Source organism: Dama dama, chromosome 7, assembly GCF_033118175.1.
Source record: "Dama dama isolate Ldn47 chromosome 7, ASM3311817v1, whole genome shotgun sequence".
Taxonomy (NCBI): Eukaryota; Metazoa; Chordata; class Mammalia; order Artiodactyla; family Cervidae; genus Dama; species Dama dama.
This window is the reverse complement of record NC_083687.1, coordinates 11,255,498-11,271,535: the sequence shown is the minus strand read 5'-3', so window position 1 is coordinate 11,271,535 and position 16,038 is coordinate 11,255,498. Positions and strand designations below refer to the sequence as shown.

The following is a 16,038-nucleotide window of genomic DNA, read 5'->3' as shown; positions in this document are numbered from 1 at the left end:
CAACTGTGTTCTCCTGTCGAGGGGCAGCTAGCAGAAACATGCACCTGCCCCCTCCCCTGTGGGGGCCAGTGTGGTAATCAGTTATACAAACTCGTTGAGCACTTAACTCTGCCAGGCACTGTGTGGAGGACTTTTTAAATTTAATTTTTGTTAAAATTATCAGTGTACATAGTATAAGGAGCTAAGTAGTTCTACCAAGTTTATTATAAAAACACCAGTCACCTTCCTGCCTCCCAGCCCCCAGAGGCAGAGGCAGAGGCAGAGGCAGCAGTCTGACATCCGTTTCTTTTAGTCCACACAACAGGGCCATGATACAGGCTCTGTCATTATCCCTGTTTACAACTGCTGAGACAAGGTACATAGGTTCCATGACCTGCCCAAGGTCGTGCAGCTCGAAAGTGGTAAAACCAGGATATGAACTGAACCAGTTCTTTTTGACTCCTGAGTCTGCTTTCTTGACCAACTACTGCCTTGCTTCCTAGTTACAAGTAGTATTCAAGTACATATTTTTATTGGCTGAGCTTACAGCTGTGGACTCGGGATAGCATGCTTTCTGTGGTACACTGTGCTACATTTCAAATGAGAATCAAGCCAATTATTGACCAGATATTATGTGACTTCTCTACTGCTAAACCCCTCTCTCTCCACAAGCTTATATCTCTGGCAGCTACAGAAATCAGCCTCTCTCCCCAGCCTCCATAAAGGGAAACGATTCCCTGGAACCTCATGGTCACTTGGGTATAGATGTTTGGTGACACTGAAATTTCCTTTAACTCACTTTTGTGACAGCAGCACCTTGTCTGTATTCCTTGACTGTGGCCAGAAGATAGAGTCTGGAGTTTTTTTTCATTTTCCTGTAATGAATCTAAAATCTTCCTTTGAACATAATATTTTAAAGCTAGAACATGCTTAGGGCTGTCTTACTCCCTTTAAAGCCAGATTTTGTTTCTGCAAAGGCTATCTGGACAATGAATATTTTACAGTTAGCATGAGCCCTGAAGTGGAAGTTTACGTGGTTTGTTCAAGACCACAGTGGGTAAGAGAAGGTAGAAGGAGGGGAAGTTGCAGGATGGAAACCAGATTGTGGAAGGATTTGTGAAGCTTGGCTTCAAAAGCTTGGGCTTTTGCCCTGAGGAGCAGAGGTTGGAACCATTAAAGGAGTTTGAGCAGAGGGGTGATGTGATCTGACTTCATGTAGTGAAAGATCAGTGTCTGACACTCATGTGGAGAGTAAAGGACAAGGATGGAAGCAGGGGACCAGTGGGGGAGTTAGTACAATCACGTGGATAAAGAGAATGGGCACTTTGTGCCAGAGTGGTAGCCAGATAGGTTGGAGCAGTGATCTGTGTCTGGGTCTGCTTTATTAGCTAGAACGAACAGGATTTGCTAATGAGTTGGAAGTGTGGTGTAAGGGGGAATAAACGATGACAACAAGGTTTTGGCCTGAGCGAATGAAAAGGTGGAATTGCTGTCCATGGAGAGAGGAAAGGCTGTGGGAGAGGTAGGGAGAGGTCAGGAATTCCACTTGGAATACATTGGAGATTTCTATAAACATCCAAATGGAGGTATCAGGGAGGCTGTTGTGTATCCAAATTGGTAATATGGTTCAGGAGAAAGGGTTTGGTGGAGATACATATTTGGGAGTCATTTCATACGGATGATATCTAACACTGTGAGCCTGGTTGCAGTCCACGAAATGATGAGTCTGTGTTGAGCAGGGTTCTCTCAGCCAGCCGAATAAGACTATTGGCATTTTAGGTCAGATGAGTCTTCTTTTGTTGCAGGGTGGTGCAGATCGTATGCAGTCTAAGATGTTCAGTAACATCCCTGACGTTTACCCACTCGAAGCCAATAGCACCTCCCTGGCCCCAAGTGTAACAACCAGTAAGGAAGTTGTCACTGACTTGCTCACATTCACTTGCTCAAATGACTCGCTCAGATTGGGGGTGGGCAGTGGGCTGGAACTCAGGGAACCCAGTTTGAGTCTTATGTTCTAGACTTCGTCATGCTGAGGCCTGCTGGCAGGAAGGAAAGTTTGTTTGCTGTTCTCTGAAGGTAGTCTCTACACTTAATGTCAGGTGGTAGAGACCTTGTTCATCTTCAGGAGCACAAAAGAATTCGTGGCCAAGGAGAAAGCAGTGCCCAGCACCTGAGGAAGCTGACCCAGTTTGCTGGCAGATTAGCACATTTTGTACAGAAGAGGTTTGCTAGGAAACTCTGGTTTAATGATATTAAGATGACTTCCTGCTGAGAGCCCAGAAGAACCTGTAAAGTCCTCCCAGCCTTGCTCGTGTTTGCATTGGCATGGGTCATATGTGCATTTTAAAAATAAATTAAGCAAACACCATGAGCCTTAGAAAAAGTCTTTTGTTGTTTGTAACATTACTATTTGAGAATAAAAAGTTACCTCCAGGAACTCTCCCTTTTGTACCTCAACAGCTTCAAAGCTGAACGTTCGCTCCATCTTCTGTGCTTTGAGGCTCTGAGCATTGTTTTAGGCTGAGCTGACACCTGGACAGTCTTGTAACTGAAACAGAGCTAGTGTTCGTGTATTTTTACTTCACTTGTAAGGATGTATTCTTTTCCCTATACTCCGAATTTAGCATTTTAATTTCTGATGAAAATTCTCAGAGTGGGACTTTCTCAATTTACAGGTTCAAAGAGATAAGTTTAATTCAGAAATGTGCGGATGTGTGCCGTGCAGGTGTTCTCACCCAGGTCTGCCCCGACTCCAGCAGGACCAGGTGCACAATGTGGGATCCAGGGCGGCTGTACGTCAGGGGGACCGTGTGGGCTTCCTTAGAGCTCTGCTCAGGGAGACCCTTGTCAAAACTGTGGACATTGACCTGCAGAAGCTTGAATGTCCAAGGTCTTGGACTTTTTGCTATAATTTCACCACCTAAGGGCAAGTCAGAACTAATAGGGAGCTTTGGTGTTTAGTCAATAAGGGACATGTCCTTGGTTGCTCAGCCTGTGTTAATCCTTCCTAATCTTCAAATTAAGAATTTAGTCTGATTACATAAATGTGACTATCTCAGAAGAAAGAATGAGACCAGTAAAGATGGAGTATATTGAGTTTTGAGTGCTCTTGAATTTGAAGGAAGGAGAAGGCAGTGAGGTTTGGGAATAGCCAGGAAACTGATATCTTGATGAATGATAGATTCATACTGAAACTTCCATGGTGGTCCAGTGGTCAGGACTCTGTACTTGCATTGCAGGGACCTGAGTTCCATCCCTGGTCAGGGAACTGAGATCCCACATGCCGTGCAGTATGACCCCCTCCCCCCAAAAAAGAAAGTAAAATGATAGATTCAAACTGATTTAGAGGAAAAAGGAACCACATGCAGGAAGGCCCAGAGGCATTCACAGGCAGTGTTCCTGGGACACCAGCCAGCCTGACTGTGCTGAGTGAGGTGTGCTTAAAGAGGGTGGGGTGCATTTTGGAGGACAGCCTTTGAAAGCCAGGCAAAGGAGAGTTCACCTTTAATATGAAAGGAAGCAAGAGCACCCACAATGCTTTTGAGCAGGGAAGTGGCGAGATGAAGCCGAGTATGGCTGAAGGAGAGGTTGTTTATTCTCCCTCAGCCAGTGTTGTCCAGGGTGGGGGAGGTGATGCTGTGAATCCACTGTGAGAGAGGCGGGGGGGTACTGGGGCTTGAAAGGAGACTGCAAGAGGAGGTGGGGCCGGCAGCCTCACCCCGTGCCTCAGGGCTCCCACGGGATGGTACCAGTGGCCACATGGCGGGGAACGTGGGTAAGCTTTCCCTCCTTTTAGGTGTCCTCCCCAGTGAGACTCTTATCACTTCTTTCTTCCTTTCTAGGAATCTACTGTACCCTAGGAGATGGCCATGAGCGAGCTCTCTGTCTGCCAGCATGTCACCTGGATTCTAGCACACTTGCTAGTACATGATATCTTGGGGGTTAGAATTTCAAATAGTAAATAGCCTTTTCTGAAGTCTTTAATGAAAGGGGAAGTCGAACTTAGCCAATATCCTTCATTCCCTTGTAGGATTTTCAGTAATACAGTTTCATTCGCAGTGATGTTTGAGTTTTACTCTTTATGGTGATTTTCTTGATCTGTCAGGAGGTAGGTGAAGGCTCTGAAAGCTTAGTCCTAGGGAGCTTGGGAGGATGAATGACAGAGGAAGAATGAGGGATGCATGATGGAAGGAATGGGTGGGTGGGTGGCTAGAGGGAGCATGGAGAAGGTCCCCAGCAGGATTGTAGAAGTTAGTTAAGAGCAACAGAAAAACTGTCTTATCGAGGTAAGTATAAAAAATGCTATACAGGGCTTTTTAAAACACGAGTTCACCATGCTTAAAACTGAGTTAAGCACAACTTTGACGCAGAAGGCTGTGAACTGAGCCTATCCCATGAGCAGTTTTCATGCATAAAAGTACATTTGTTTTCTTTTCTTTGGCTGATTCTCACACTTGTCTTCAGCCACTGCATCAAATACATCTTTGAGATTTTGAGGACTGTCACATGAATGTGGCTTGAACACCAAGGTTAAAGCGTCCACAGAAGTTCCCGTCATGCTGGTCTGGCCCTGCTGTCCCGCCAGCGAGCCGCCTCGAGTGGTCAGCACCTCTTAAGGGAAAGGCCTTGCTTTGTGTGCTCCTGAGAGAGGAGTCCTCACTGCGCTGCCCGTTGCGGCAGTACAGACTTGACTTCTAATTAACGAGAGACGAATAGCTTCCATCAGGGCTTGGTCAGTCTCTGGCCTTCACCAGCCAAGCCAGGCCCGTGACAGGGCCTCCCTGCAGCAGATCTGCAGTGCAGGATCAGAACAGAACTTAGTACTAAACTGTGTATTCATCTGTGTTTGCCTTCTGGGCACATAAGCAATACAAAAGAAGTGCTAGGTAGGCAAAGCGTTGACAGGGCTGGCCCGGGAAGAGAGAGAGGAGGGCCCAGTAGTGTTATCTGATGCTCCATCAGTATACAGTGGGAGAGCATGCTGTTTCACGGCCGTGCAGCAAACACGCTTGCCTTTTTATTAACCAGCATGAACCTTTTTATTTATTTAAATCAAATCACAAACAAAATAAAGACAGGTATGTGAAAGTTTTTGTGTTGTGATGCTTTGTCTAAACCAGCTCTCATATAGAAAGAGTAACCCCAAAAGCCCTCATAAGACATCCTTGTTTCATTAGGAATTTTAATCTTTCTTTCTCCCCTGGAAGGTTAAGCAGATGGCTCAGCAGTGCAGAGTATTCCACGGTTCATTCATTCATTTTACTGACACCTGGGTCTTAACTGTATGCCAAGCACAAATAAGTGGCAGAAACAGGTTCTACCATCTTGAAAGGGTGACTTTCTCTTCTAATAGCATGATTTTCCTACTGATAAACATCAATAAGTATTCCAGCTGAAACAAAACTAGTTTCCTGGGGTTTTTGGTACTCCTTTTTAGAAAAGTTATTTTGATTTCTGTGTAATTTTAGGAAGAATTTAAAGATATTGTAGGTGCCCATTCACATAAAATCAGTGAAAACCAAATCACTGATTTTATCAACCATTGTGAAAAACAAATCATAGAGATAATTTTATTTTTAGTTTTGCTTTGAGCCCAGGCCCACAAGTACTAGATCTTAAGTTGTCCTTTCCGAAGATTGTGATGAATGAAACTGAGCTTGTCTGTTTATGTCTACAAGTGTTCTCTTTTAAAAATATTTTAGGAGGTTAGCCAAATTTTGGCTCACAATGGTTATTACCTTTCAGAAGCACAGTCCAGCTGGCCTGAGGCCAGAGTCTCTTCCCAGACGCCCACGAGCAGGGAGGCCCCTCTGTCTTAGCTGGCTAGTGTGGGCCTCGAGCAGTTTAAGGGGACTCACCTGCCCCATTGCCAGTAGAATTGAGGTCCCAGGGCTCACAGCCATGACAGTGTCCATCGCAAAGCTTAGGGAAGACTGAGGCAAACAGGCAGCACCTCAACACCTGTGGACCTAAAGTCTGCCACTCCTTCGTCAGGAATGCTTTCTGGTCCCTTCGCAGATGTGGGGCCTCTCCCAAGAAATGCAGCCCTTGAAAAGCCATTTCTGTGCAAGTTGGTCCTGGGGGTTTTTAGACCTGGAGAGGCAGATAGAGGAGTTCTTCTCTGGGTTTTGTCATTCACACCCTCTGTTAGTATGCCTAAATCCAGCCTTGCTGCTAGTGATGTGGGGAGAGATGAATCCTCATAGAGAGGAGGGTAACTTGCATCAAACTCAGTGAGGTTTGTAATCATGCTGTGATGACCTCCTTCTCTGCTTGTTGGAGTTTAACTCTGGGCTCTGTGGTACCATCTGATGCATCCATCCCTTGATCTGTTTTCCTTATTAGTGGCACAGAGGCTGTAGAGGAGATGTCAGGGATGCCAGGCTAATGAAAATATTTGGCATTTGCTTTTCCCAGGGGTAACAAGTTGAAGAGCCGCTAGGTCTCAGGAGAGAGGGAACACTTACCTATATTGCCAAACCCTACTTTTAGACTGGCGTTGGAGACATTAGCCACCAGAACCTGTTACACGGGGTCTTGGAACTCCAGTGGAACCTGAAATGTGGATGGGGCTCTTGTTTCAAATATACCTCCATCCCACTCTTAGGAAAGGCACTTCCTGCTCGGCCTTCTGCCATCGGACACCCTGGACAAGCTGTTCTTGTAATCTCCGCCAGGCTTCTCCTCTGTGACTGGGGTTGCATTGCTGTGTTCTGTGACCCACTTGTGATGCCTGTAATCCTGCTTGTGGGGAGTCTAGATGATCAAGTAGTGTTGAAATAGACTCAGCTCCCTCTCTCTTCCTTGAAGCGATAGTAGTTAATCTGGGGGGGGGAAGGAAGATCGAGCTTGTTCTTCAAGCCATGTTTTTGCACTAATTAAACGTCAACAACTCCAATATGCCATTCTCTGGATGAAAGGGAATTAGGTGGCATTTTTCTTTCCAAAAGGCACACAGCACCTCAGTCAGTAAATAGGGGGTCAACGATAATTCTTAATCTAAGCTAGTTAAATACCACACTGCATATTCTAAGGACCAGAGTCTTCAAGTGGAAATCTGAAAATGCCTATATCTATACTCCTTTCTCTGCCACTTTATCTGTAATTAGGAACGTGCAACCACTCCTTGGCAAAGTCATCAACTCCCTTCTCCAAACATTCCAGACAAGTCACAAGGCTAGTGCTTGCTTTATAAAGGCCCACATGAAGTGTGTGAAGCTTCCGTCTAGAAAGTAGTCTAATTTAGGGTAAAAGGGAAAAAAAATTCATGGAAGACGAAAGCGTGTGTGCTTTTCAGGGTTTCTTCTCTCTGTGCATGCTTTCCTGCATGAAGCCTTTGAGCCTTGTGTTGGTTCTAAATCTTAGGGGGATCTACGCCTTTGTCATTCTCCTAGGATTGTTGTTCATGAGTGAACGTTGTCCGGAAGTACTGAGGGCAGCGTGATTTAAGCTGCTTTAATTTCCACCTCTGGGGCGTGTGGCCCTCCAGCCAGGCCCGCACCATGAGGTCTGAGAGCCCTTAGCTCGTCCTGCCCACACTTGACCGAGTGGATGGGTCTGTGACCACCGAGGTAGTGACAGCCTCCACTCGCCTGCTGGCAGCACAGAGAATTGGGGACTGGCAGACATGGCATTTTAACCACCACCGCTCCGCTCACCAGCTCTGTGCTCTCAGTCAGGTTACTGCCTCACTTCTGTGAGCTTGGAGAGCATGCTTAGCCCAGTTTATCTGTGTGAAAATTCAGGAGAACATTTTCACTTGCTCCAGCAGCACCCGGCACATAGCTGACGCTATATCGCTGTTGGCCTGTCTGTCCCCCATTTTCACTCCTTCGGCAGTACCATCAGGCAGCTCGAGACCTGTATCTGATCTCTTGAGGCTTTTTATGGGGGAGGAAATAAAAAGACAAAAAACAATTTCAGTGTTTTCCACTGGGGGATAAAAAAAACCCCTGAAAACTAAAAACTTGAATCTCATGTTCCTTACTCTTGGCAGCTTTGACCTCTGGTCTAAATAAGCATGATCAAAGGACTTTTTTTTTTTCTTAGAATATTGGTTTTCAGCCTCTTGAGTTAGGTACTTTGAGTCAGCTCCTAGAACCTTAAATCTGTAAATTTAAAGGAGCAGTCTGAGATCCTTTGAGGGGAAGGGACTTTACTCAGGGCCACTTGAAGAGCTAAGCGGAAAAGCCAGGAGCAGAACCCAGATCTCCTCCTGCTTCTGTGGAACCCGCGGCCCACCGCCTTGGGAACAAGTGCGAGCTATGCGTCTCGAGCTAACTGCTCCCAGGGAGCCCCCCTCTCTGGGACTTAGGAGGCTGTGATCAGACGGGTGCATGACCCGGATGCGTGTGTCCCCAAATTGGGTGGCTGTTTAAAAACTTGGTATAGATGACTTCCCCAGTAGTCAGGTGGTTAAGCCTCCACCTTTCAATGCAAGGAGCACAGGTTCAGTCCCTGGTCGGGGAGCTGAGACCCCACATGCCATACTGTGTGACCAAAAACAACAACAACGAGAAAAGCTTGGTTTGTAAAGGCCAGTATTCTCATGACTCAAAAGGCTCTGATGCTCCAGGTAGTAGTCTGAGAAATGCCTGTCTTCTTCTAGTTATTAATTCAGTAGTACTTCCTGGGCGCCGAAAAGTGCCGCTCAGGGACAGGTGTGCTGGAGAGATGGCAGCAAACAAAAGGGGATTCTGTCTGATCATTGGCAGCCCTGCAGGCATGCACTTTTTTGCATTTTTTCCCAAAGGAAAGTGTCCTTTTTTAAAACAAAATCAGATTCTAACCATCCACGTCTCTAACAAGCTAATGGTCCAAGGGCCCTGCTGCTTCTGAGTCAGCTTGGGGTGTCGGACCTTTTGTGAGGCTCGTTCCCAGTTACCTTTGCCCGCCCAGGTCTTGGCATTGACCAGGTCTCTTCAAGGTGCACGCTCCAGGGAGCAGTGGAGTGGGGAGGCTCGGGACATCCTCCAGCGAATTCATGCAGCTGTTTTGGGGTTGGCACCTCTTGGTGTCTCATTCTTAACATAAGGGAAAAGTGAGACTGTGGTGCTTTCTCCACCAGCCAAGCAGCAGAGAAATTGCCTTTGGGAATTTGGAACAAACCTTATCATCACATGGCCAGGGAGAGGCAATGTGAAGAGAATAAAGATCAGACCTGGGCTTGGCTCTGGGCTCTGCCCTTTACTACCTACATGACTTTGAACAAATCTCCTCATGTTTGCAGTCAGATGGGCATCGGTCAGATGGGTATAACAACACTCACCTGGCCTTTGGGGTGAGAGGTAAAGACAATGTACGCCAAGCCCCTGCTGCCGTGCCTTTCCTAGGTGCCTGCTGGACGGCTACTGTTTCTGCTCCAGTGTCTGTGTTGTTGATATATGTGTGTGTCATCAGCCCACAGTAGCCTACATCTGAGGTTAAGGTGCAGAAAGTGGTGTCCGAGGATCTTTAGCAGAGATGTAAGGCGTCGTCTAGATGGAAGGAAGACTTTGTGACCTGGGTGGAGGGAAGTTGGTTCCAGTTGATGTAGAAGTTGAGAGATGAGGAGTCTGCCCACCAGCCTCCTCTCTCTTGGATGTGTTTGAGGGATGACACTGCACCTCGCACTCTGCGATCTGTGGCCTCCTGAGGATTTGCCTGGCAAAGTCAGCCCTCGAGCCATGTTTGTGCCTCAGGGCTTGCTTCTGGCTCACTGGGAACCGTGGGTTCTTTTACTTGGGTTGGTTGTCTCATTGTCCCTGCTGTGTCTGCCACCACTGACTGTGTTCACTCTCTTCCAGGGGCTCCACGGGCCTTACCCCTTCGGCCAGTCTTAAACGGGTGTCAGCAAGAAGAAAAACTAACAAAAGACAGAAGGCTTGACTCTGGGGGGGGAGGGCAAGGGGTTCCTCTGGATTGCAGACCACATCGCACGGACCCCTGGCTCTGACCCCCGTCCTGGAAGAAGAGGAAGACGCAGAAAAGACTAGTTTTGAGTAAACTAAGTGTGCATGTGTGAGTGCCGAGTCGCAGGAGTGGTGTTGAGGCTACCAGGAAGAGATCCATGCAGCCACTTTGGGCTTTGTTTGTTAGGTGTCAGTCTAACAAGTCACTAGGTTGCTCGGGAAGGAAAAGAAAAAAATGTTTAAATGGGGGAAAAAAGCCATCTTTTTAAACAAAAATTATTTTGCCTACAGACAGGTTGTAGTTTTGAGCACATGTTAATTTTTTCCCCTCTTTCCCAACTTTTTTTTTTTTTTTTTTTTTAGATAAGGGATAACATGCTGTTTATAGAATAGCTGCTTGCTCTGGAAGCGATTCAGGTTAAAAGCTGGCGTGGCCTGCTCGGGGACCGTGCGGGTCGGCGCCGCATGGGGACACCTGCCGCGCCTCCTGACTCCTCGAGTCTCTGACCCCGTTTGTTTTTAATGGCGCCAGCCAGTGAATTACCACGCTTTTCCTCCTCTTTTCTCTTTAATCTTCTGTTGATTTACACCTTTGACATTTGTATGCGTCAACCCTGTGGCTTGTTACCACCAGAACCTCTCCGAAGACCAGACTTCCCTGTGTGGCCAGCAGCGGAAGCCTGGAGGACAGAGCGCAGGTGACGGAGCTTCTGAGGCCGGGAGGTGTCCGCCTGCACACGCGTGTGACAGCTCAGATCACCTCCGTTCCCGCACCAGCACGCTCACTGCACGCCTCTCTCGGATTCTTGGCACACAGCGACTCCCCGTTCACTCTGGGGGCGGTGCCTCTGTGCTGCGTGTGTGCGTGCGCGGCATGCGCGCGCGCGTCAGGGTCGGTGCTGCTCCCCAGCGAGCGTGCAGCAGGCGGGGTGGAGGTCCCCGTGCTTCTCTGTTGTCACACAGCTCCCTCCCCGTGTCTCCCTGCCATTGTCCCGTGTGGTGTCTTCGCAGCCTGTTAGCCGAGGCTGGGCTGTTCAGGTATGAAAACGTAGCCCCAGGGAAGGGCCACGCTTACTGACCGCGTGATCTTGGAGACCACGTTTTGCTGGGAAAGAAAGGACCCCCGCCCCACGCAGGATGCTTAGTGACTGGGAGGAGGCGGGCTCGGGGCAGCCCAGCGGAGCCCGGGCGGACGGGCGGCTGCTCACAGGAGCGGGTGGCCCCATGGGCGCCCTGTGGGTTCTGAGCAGGCCGGGATGTGGACGCCTCCATGGGGAGCTGGAACCAGGCCAGAACAGCTGTCTGCCAAAGATACAAGAATATGCAAAGGCCCTCTTCTCTTCTCAGCCCCTCCTTCCCCGAGTCTTGGTTGGTTTGATAGCCGGGATACGGATCTAGGGTGCGGTTGCTGGATCGCCTGCCTGTTGCCATGCCGTCCCCGTCCCGGGGGGTGGGAACCGGCAGGGAGGCCAGGTTGATGAGCGGCTGCAAGGGGTCGTATAGCCTGGGTGTGGGTGAGGGTCTGCCTGCCTGTCTGTCTCTGGGTGTCTGAGTTCCGAACATGTGTGTTGTTCGTGCCTCCTCATCCTCTTCTGAGACTTGTTTTTTTAAAAGCTTGACTGTGAGAGAAAAGCTTGTATGAAATTCCCCCAATGCCTCCCCACCCCCAAATAAAAGGGGGAGTAAACTCTGGTCCACTGGAGGGAGGGTGGAGCTAGGGCTCGCACTGGGGCACCTACTCTCTATGCACACAGAGCACCCCGTTCCCAGCAGAGTAGACGGGAGTCCCTGCCAGGCGCCCAGGCCCCCACAGGCCCGAGCCAGGGGCTCAAGATGGCTTTTTGTTTGAGGGCCCTGTCAGGCCCAGACTGCCGCCAACGTTGGTGCCAGCCTCCCGGACGCTGCCGCCCTGGAGTGCACCCCCACCCAGTCCCCTGCTCGCTTGCTGGCATCGCATCTTCAGCTGCCCACACGGGATCACAGGAGGCTCTACATCCCCTGATTCCCGGCCTCCTGGTCTGCCCCACACCAGCTGCCCGTTCCCCTCTTCCCGGGGGAGCTGCCTGCCGTTTGTTACTCAGCATTGGCTTCACAGGTCACCGTCCGTGGGTCTGGCCCTGCCAGGGGCTCCTGCTCCTCCTCTTGCTTCTCGGCAATCTCACCTGGAAAGGTAATTGTCCCAAGCATGTTGGCTTCCCTCCCAAGAACAAAACCATTTCCGTACACATCTTCGGAGAGGTGGGCTCCTTGCCGAGACCAGAGCCGTGGAGTAGGGGCGGGAGGAGTCCGAGGTTGCCCCAGGACCTGGAGGCCCTTGTACCATCATCTGTCTCCTCTCCCTGATTTGAGTTCCGAGCAAGTCCTGGAGTCCCTCTTCTCCCATCCTGGTGGGGCGGCAGAGGCTACCCGCTCAGTTCCTCTTGGACTCTTTACCAAATGGCAGGCTGCCTCTGGGCAGGACCACCTGTGTCTCGCAGCCAGGAGGAGAGGCAGGTGCCGTCCTTCAGGACCTGAGCCCAGCAAGGGAGGTAGAGGGGCTCAGGCTTGCGAGGAACCTCTCTGTGTGCATGGAGTGAGGTGTGTGTGGGTGTGTGTGCACGTGTGCATGCTGTTTTTCTTTTGGCCATGGGGACAGTTGAATTTGGGGCATTTTTCTACAAGAAACAAGCCTTCTCTCCCCTATCAAGGACTGGCCATAAACTTTAGTCCATCAAAGGCACTTGCAGCCAGAAAAGAACCTCACCAGGACAGCTAGTGTGGCCCCAGGCTGCCCAAGAAGGGAAGAAGGTGTTAAGAATGAACACCTCCCCAAATTGAACGTGAGCCCCGGCAGGAGAGGGTGGTGGGGTTGCCAGGCCCCAGAAGTGTAAGCCGGTTCCCCGCCCCACCCCGCCTTTTCTGTTTCCCTGGGTGAATGCTGGAGCGGCTTAGCTGCTGCCTCCTGGACACTGGCATGTAGCAAGCAAGCTGGGTGGGTGTTCATGGTGGGGCCTCGTGGAGCCTGGGAGGAGATGAAGATGAGGAGGTTTTTCCTTACTGTATAAATGAATATTTGTATGATTAAATTAACACACACCAAAAAAAAAAAAAAAAAAAAAAAACCCTATTTTCATGTGTGTCAGTGATTTTATTGCGCCCTGAAGTCCCTGTGTAACCTGCTCCCTGACCCTGTAATGTACCAGAAACTCCACCCAGTGGCCTTCAGGTCCCGGGGCCCCTGCCATGCCTCTGTTGGGCACGGCTGCATCCCCAGCACAGATGTACCGGTTAGTGTGGACCGGCGGCGGGCACTGTGGACACGTGCTGCCTGTCAGGCCCCGTGACCCTGTAATGTACCAGAAACTCCGTCCAGTGGCCTTCAGGTCCCGGGGCCCCTGCCATGCCTCTGTTGGGCACGGTTGCATCCCCAGCACAGATGTACTGGTTAGTGTGGACCGGCGGCGGGCACTGTGGACACGTGCTGCCTGTCAGGCCCTGCGCGTGGGTGTTAACACGGAGCACCACCAGCCTCTCCTGCTGGAGCAGCAGACAAGGGTGAGTTGGGACTGGGAGTTAGAAGAGAAGGAACATTTTCCCTGATGTATCTCCTTAGTGGTTCTGGTTGATTTCAGATTAGATACATTTTTGCAGACTGATCTGGGAGCCTGAGAACCTTGTAGGGCCCACACTCCAGGCAGTTGACAAGCAAATTTGGATCCTACTCGCCATGTGCTTTTGTGAGACAGACCTATGGCCTTGGCTGGGAGATGGTGAGTTGGGTTTCAAGGTCTGTAGCATGAAAGAAACTTAATTGACAAATACATTAGCAAATGGTGGGTTCACCAGATGCATGCTTTCAGGACTCTTTGGCGCTCAGGACTCAGCTGTGTCCTCAGCCGTATCACTGTGTGTGTGTGTTGAAGGGAAAGGGAGATCAGAGGGGAGGAGAGTTACTTGTCACCCAGGCGGGGACCCGGCGCATCGGCTCCCAGATGCTGGTGTTTTCACTTAATTGCAGGCCCTGGGTCGGGTGTTCACCCTGTCCAGCAGAGCTGAGTGTTCTGAATGGTGGCCCTGGCGCTGAGCCGGAGTCTAGGAGTATAGGTATGGGGAGGGGGATTCCCCGGCCATCGCCTTGCAGGCAGTTGGGTGAGGGAACCTGTGGCCACAGATTACACAAGACAGAGGCGCCGCAGAAGAACCAGTCTCGGCCACAAGATCCCTGTGTAGCGTGACACGGGGCCCAGCTCGAGGGAGACTGGCCCAGGGACCCCTGGGGTGAGCACCTTGCCTCCGCCCTCGTGCCGCACCAGTGTTCCCGCATCCTGCTTCCTTCCAGGTACCCACGGCTATTTGTTTTCTGCGGAAGAAGGGCCCCCACCCTGTCACCTGGGTCTTCTGGCAGCTCAGGCCCACTCCCAGGCCTTCCCCAGCACCTCCGCCGTTGGACAGTTATTTGCTTGGCAGAATCTGTTTGTCTTTGGGGCTGTAACCTGTCAAGGAGTCACCAGGCCCTGGGAGAAAGAAGCAGACGATGGCAGCTCCTGGCCGGAGCCATTCCCACGGGGGCTAGGTGACGGGGGGCGGGGGCGGCGCTCAGCCCAGCTTTTGTCCGGGGCTGCGGCAGGGAGGTTGCAGTGGTGAGGGCCCAGCCCTCCAGGCAGAGCAAACAGGTCCTCTCCGCCGCCTCCCTGTCCCAGCCCAGGCTGCGCTAGGTGCCTCCCACCCTGTTCTTGGGAAGGCCCCTCCTCTACCTGCCCGCTCTGACCCGGCCACTTTCCCAGACACCACCTGCTGTCCAGCCTTGTCTGGCCGCCAAGAGAACAGGCTCCAAGGGCACTCGTGGCCGCCCTTTATTTCAGTAATGGGAGTAGAGCAGGGAGCTGGAGCAGGAAAGGGCAACCCACTCCAGGGTTCTCGCCCAGAGAATCCATGGACAGAGGAGCCTGGCAGGTTTGCAGTCTGTGAGGTTGCAAGAGGTGGACACGACTTAGCGACTCCACCACCACCACCACTTCCAGAGCAGGGAGCGGGCAAGGCGACTTGAGAAGGCAGAGGGTATGTGAGTTTGGGAGTCAAGAGTGTTCAGAGAATGGATTCTGACAGACTAGCGTGACTGACAGATGGGCCTCAGATACCTCCTCTGTAAAATGGAGATGTATTGGTTTAGAAAGCAGGACTTTGGTGGAAACTCACAGGTTTTTAAAAATATTCTGAGATTCTGTGATCTGAAACAGTGCTTCTCAAACCTGACTGTGTTAAAAATACAAATTCTGATTTAGTAGATCCTATGAAAGAGGACAAGATTCCACCATTCTCACAAGCACCCTAGTGATTGGGCTCTGCTAGTCCTCGGACCTCACTTCGCATGAGGATAGTAGGTGGTGGTCTGAAGGGGTTCACCCACCCCCAGCCACCTGGGCTATGAGACTGAGCCAGATCTAGCCAGGGCTGTGTTGTCCAGACCCATGAGAATTTGAGGGGGCTGAAGTCATTTAGAATGGTAATGTTCAAGCTGGGCCATGGTTCCTCAACATTTCCCAGGGTTTATCCAAGGCTGTGATTTCTGACTTAAATATTATTTCTAGCGTTATGTTTTTCCATCACAAACAATAAATGTCTGAGTGTCCACCATAATTATGGTGCTATTGGCTGACCAACTCCCATTAAATTGTTTATATGGATGACCTCATTTAACCCTTACAACCTACAGGCGCAGCAGTCAGCCTGGTGCTGAGTTTTCGAACAGGTAGCCCTGGAGTGTTCCGACTCCCCAGGAAACAGGTGTGAAGTCTGGGAGCATGGCGTAAGCAACCTCGGCTTAGTCCAGGGGTGTCCGGGGGGCTCCTCTGAGGATGCTGAGGGTGCAGAGATGGCGAATGGATACACAGCCCGCAGTTCAGTGGGGAGGTTGGGGCAGGAAACACGGTGTGGGAGAGTCCTCAGAGATCATTTAAAGCCTCAGGACCAGATGAGGTCATCAAAGGAGTGGCAGCGAACTTGACCCCATGTGTCACACGCTCCCTCTGCAATGATCTCTGACCAAGGAGACTTCCTACTCCAGTGGCTAAGACTCTTGGGCTGTCAGTGCCCGGGGCCAGGGTTCAGTCCCTGGTAGGGAACTAGATCCCACATGCCGCAGTTAAGACCTGGCATAGCTAAATAGATACATTTTAAAGAAGACTGCCCC

General features: G+C 50.5%; 1 protein-coding gene across 7 annotated transcripts in view; it reads left to right on the top strand.

Annotated features, from left to right (window-relative positions):
* Positions 1–12,963, top strand: part of ILRUN (inflammation and lipid regulator with UBA-like and NBR1-like domains) — a 109,647-nt gene extending 96,684 nt beyond the window's left edge. For 5 of the 7 annotated variants that reach the window (XM_061146485.1, XM_061146486.1, XM_061146480.1 and 2 more), the window contains one exon: positions 9,765–12,963. In XM_061146485.1, coding sequence (XP_061002468.1) covers positions 9,765–9,800 — 36 coding nt within the window. In that variant the 3' untranslated portion in view covers positions 9,801–12,963. Of the gene's footprint in view, positions 1–3,821; positions 4,042–9,764 lie in introns of those variants that run through there. The other 2 variants (XM_061146487.1, XM_061146481.1) reach the window with 1 other exon arrangement.
* The last annotated feature ends 3,075 nt before the right edge of the window (positions 12,964–16,038 follow it).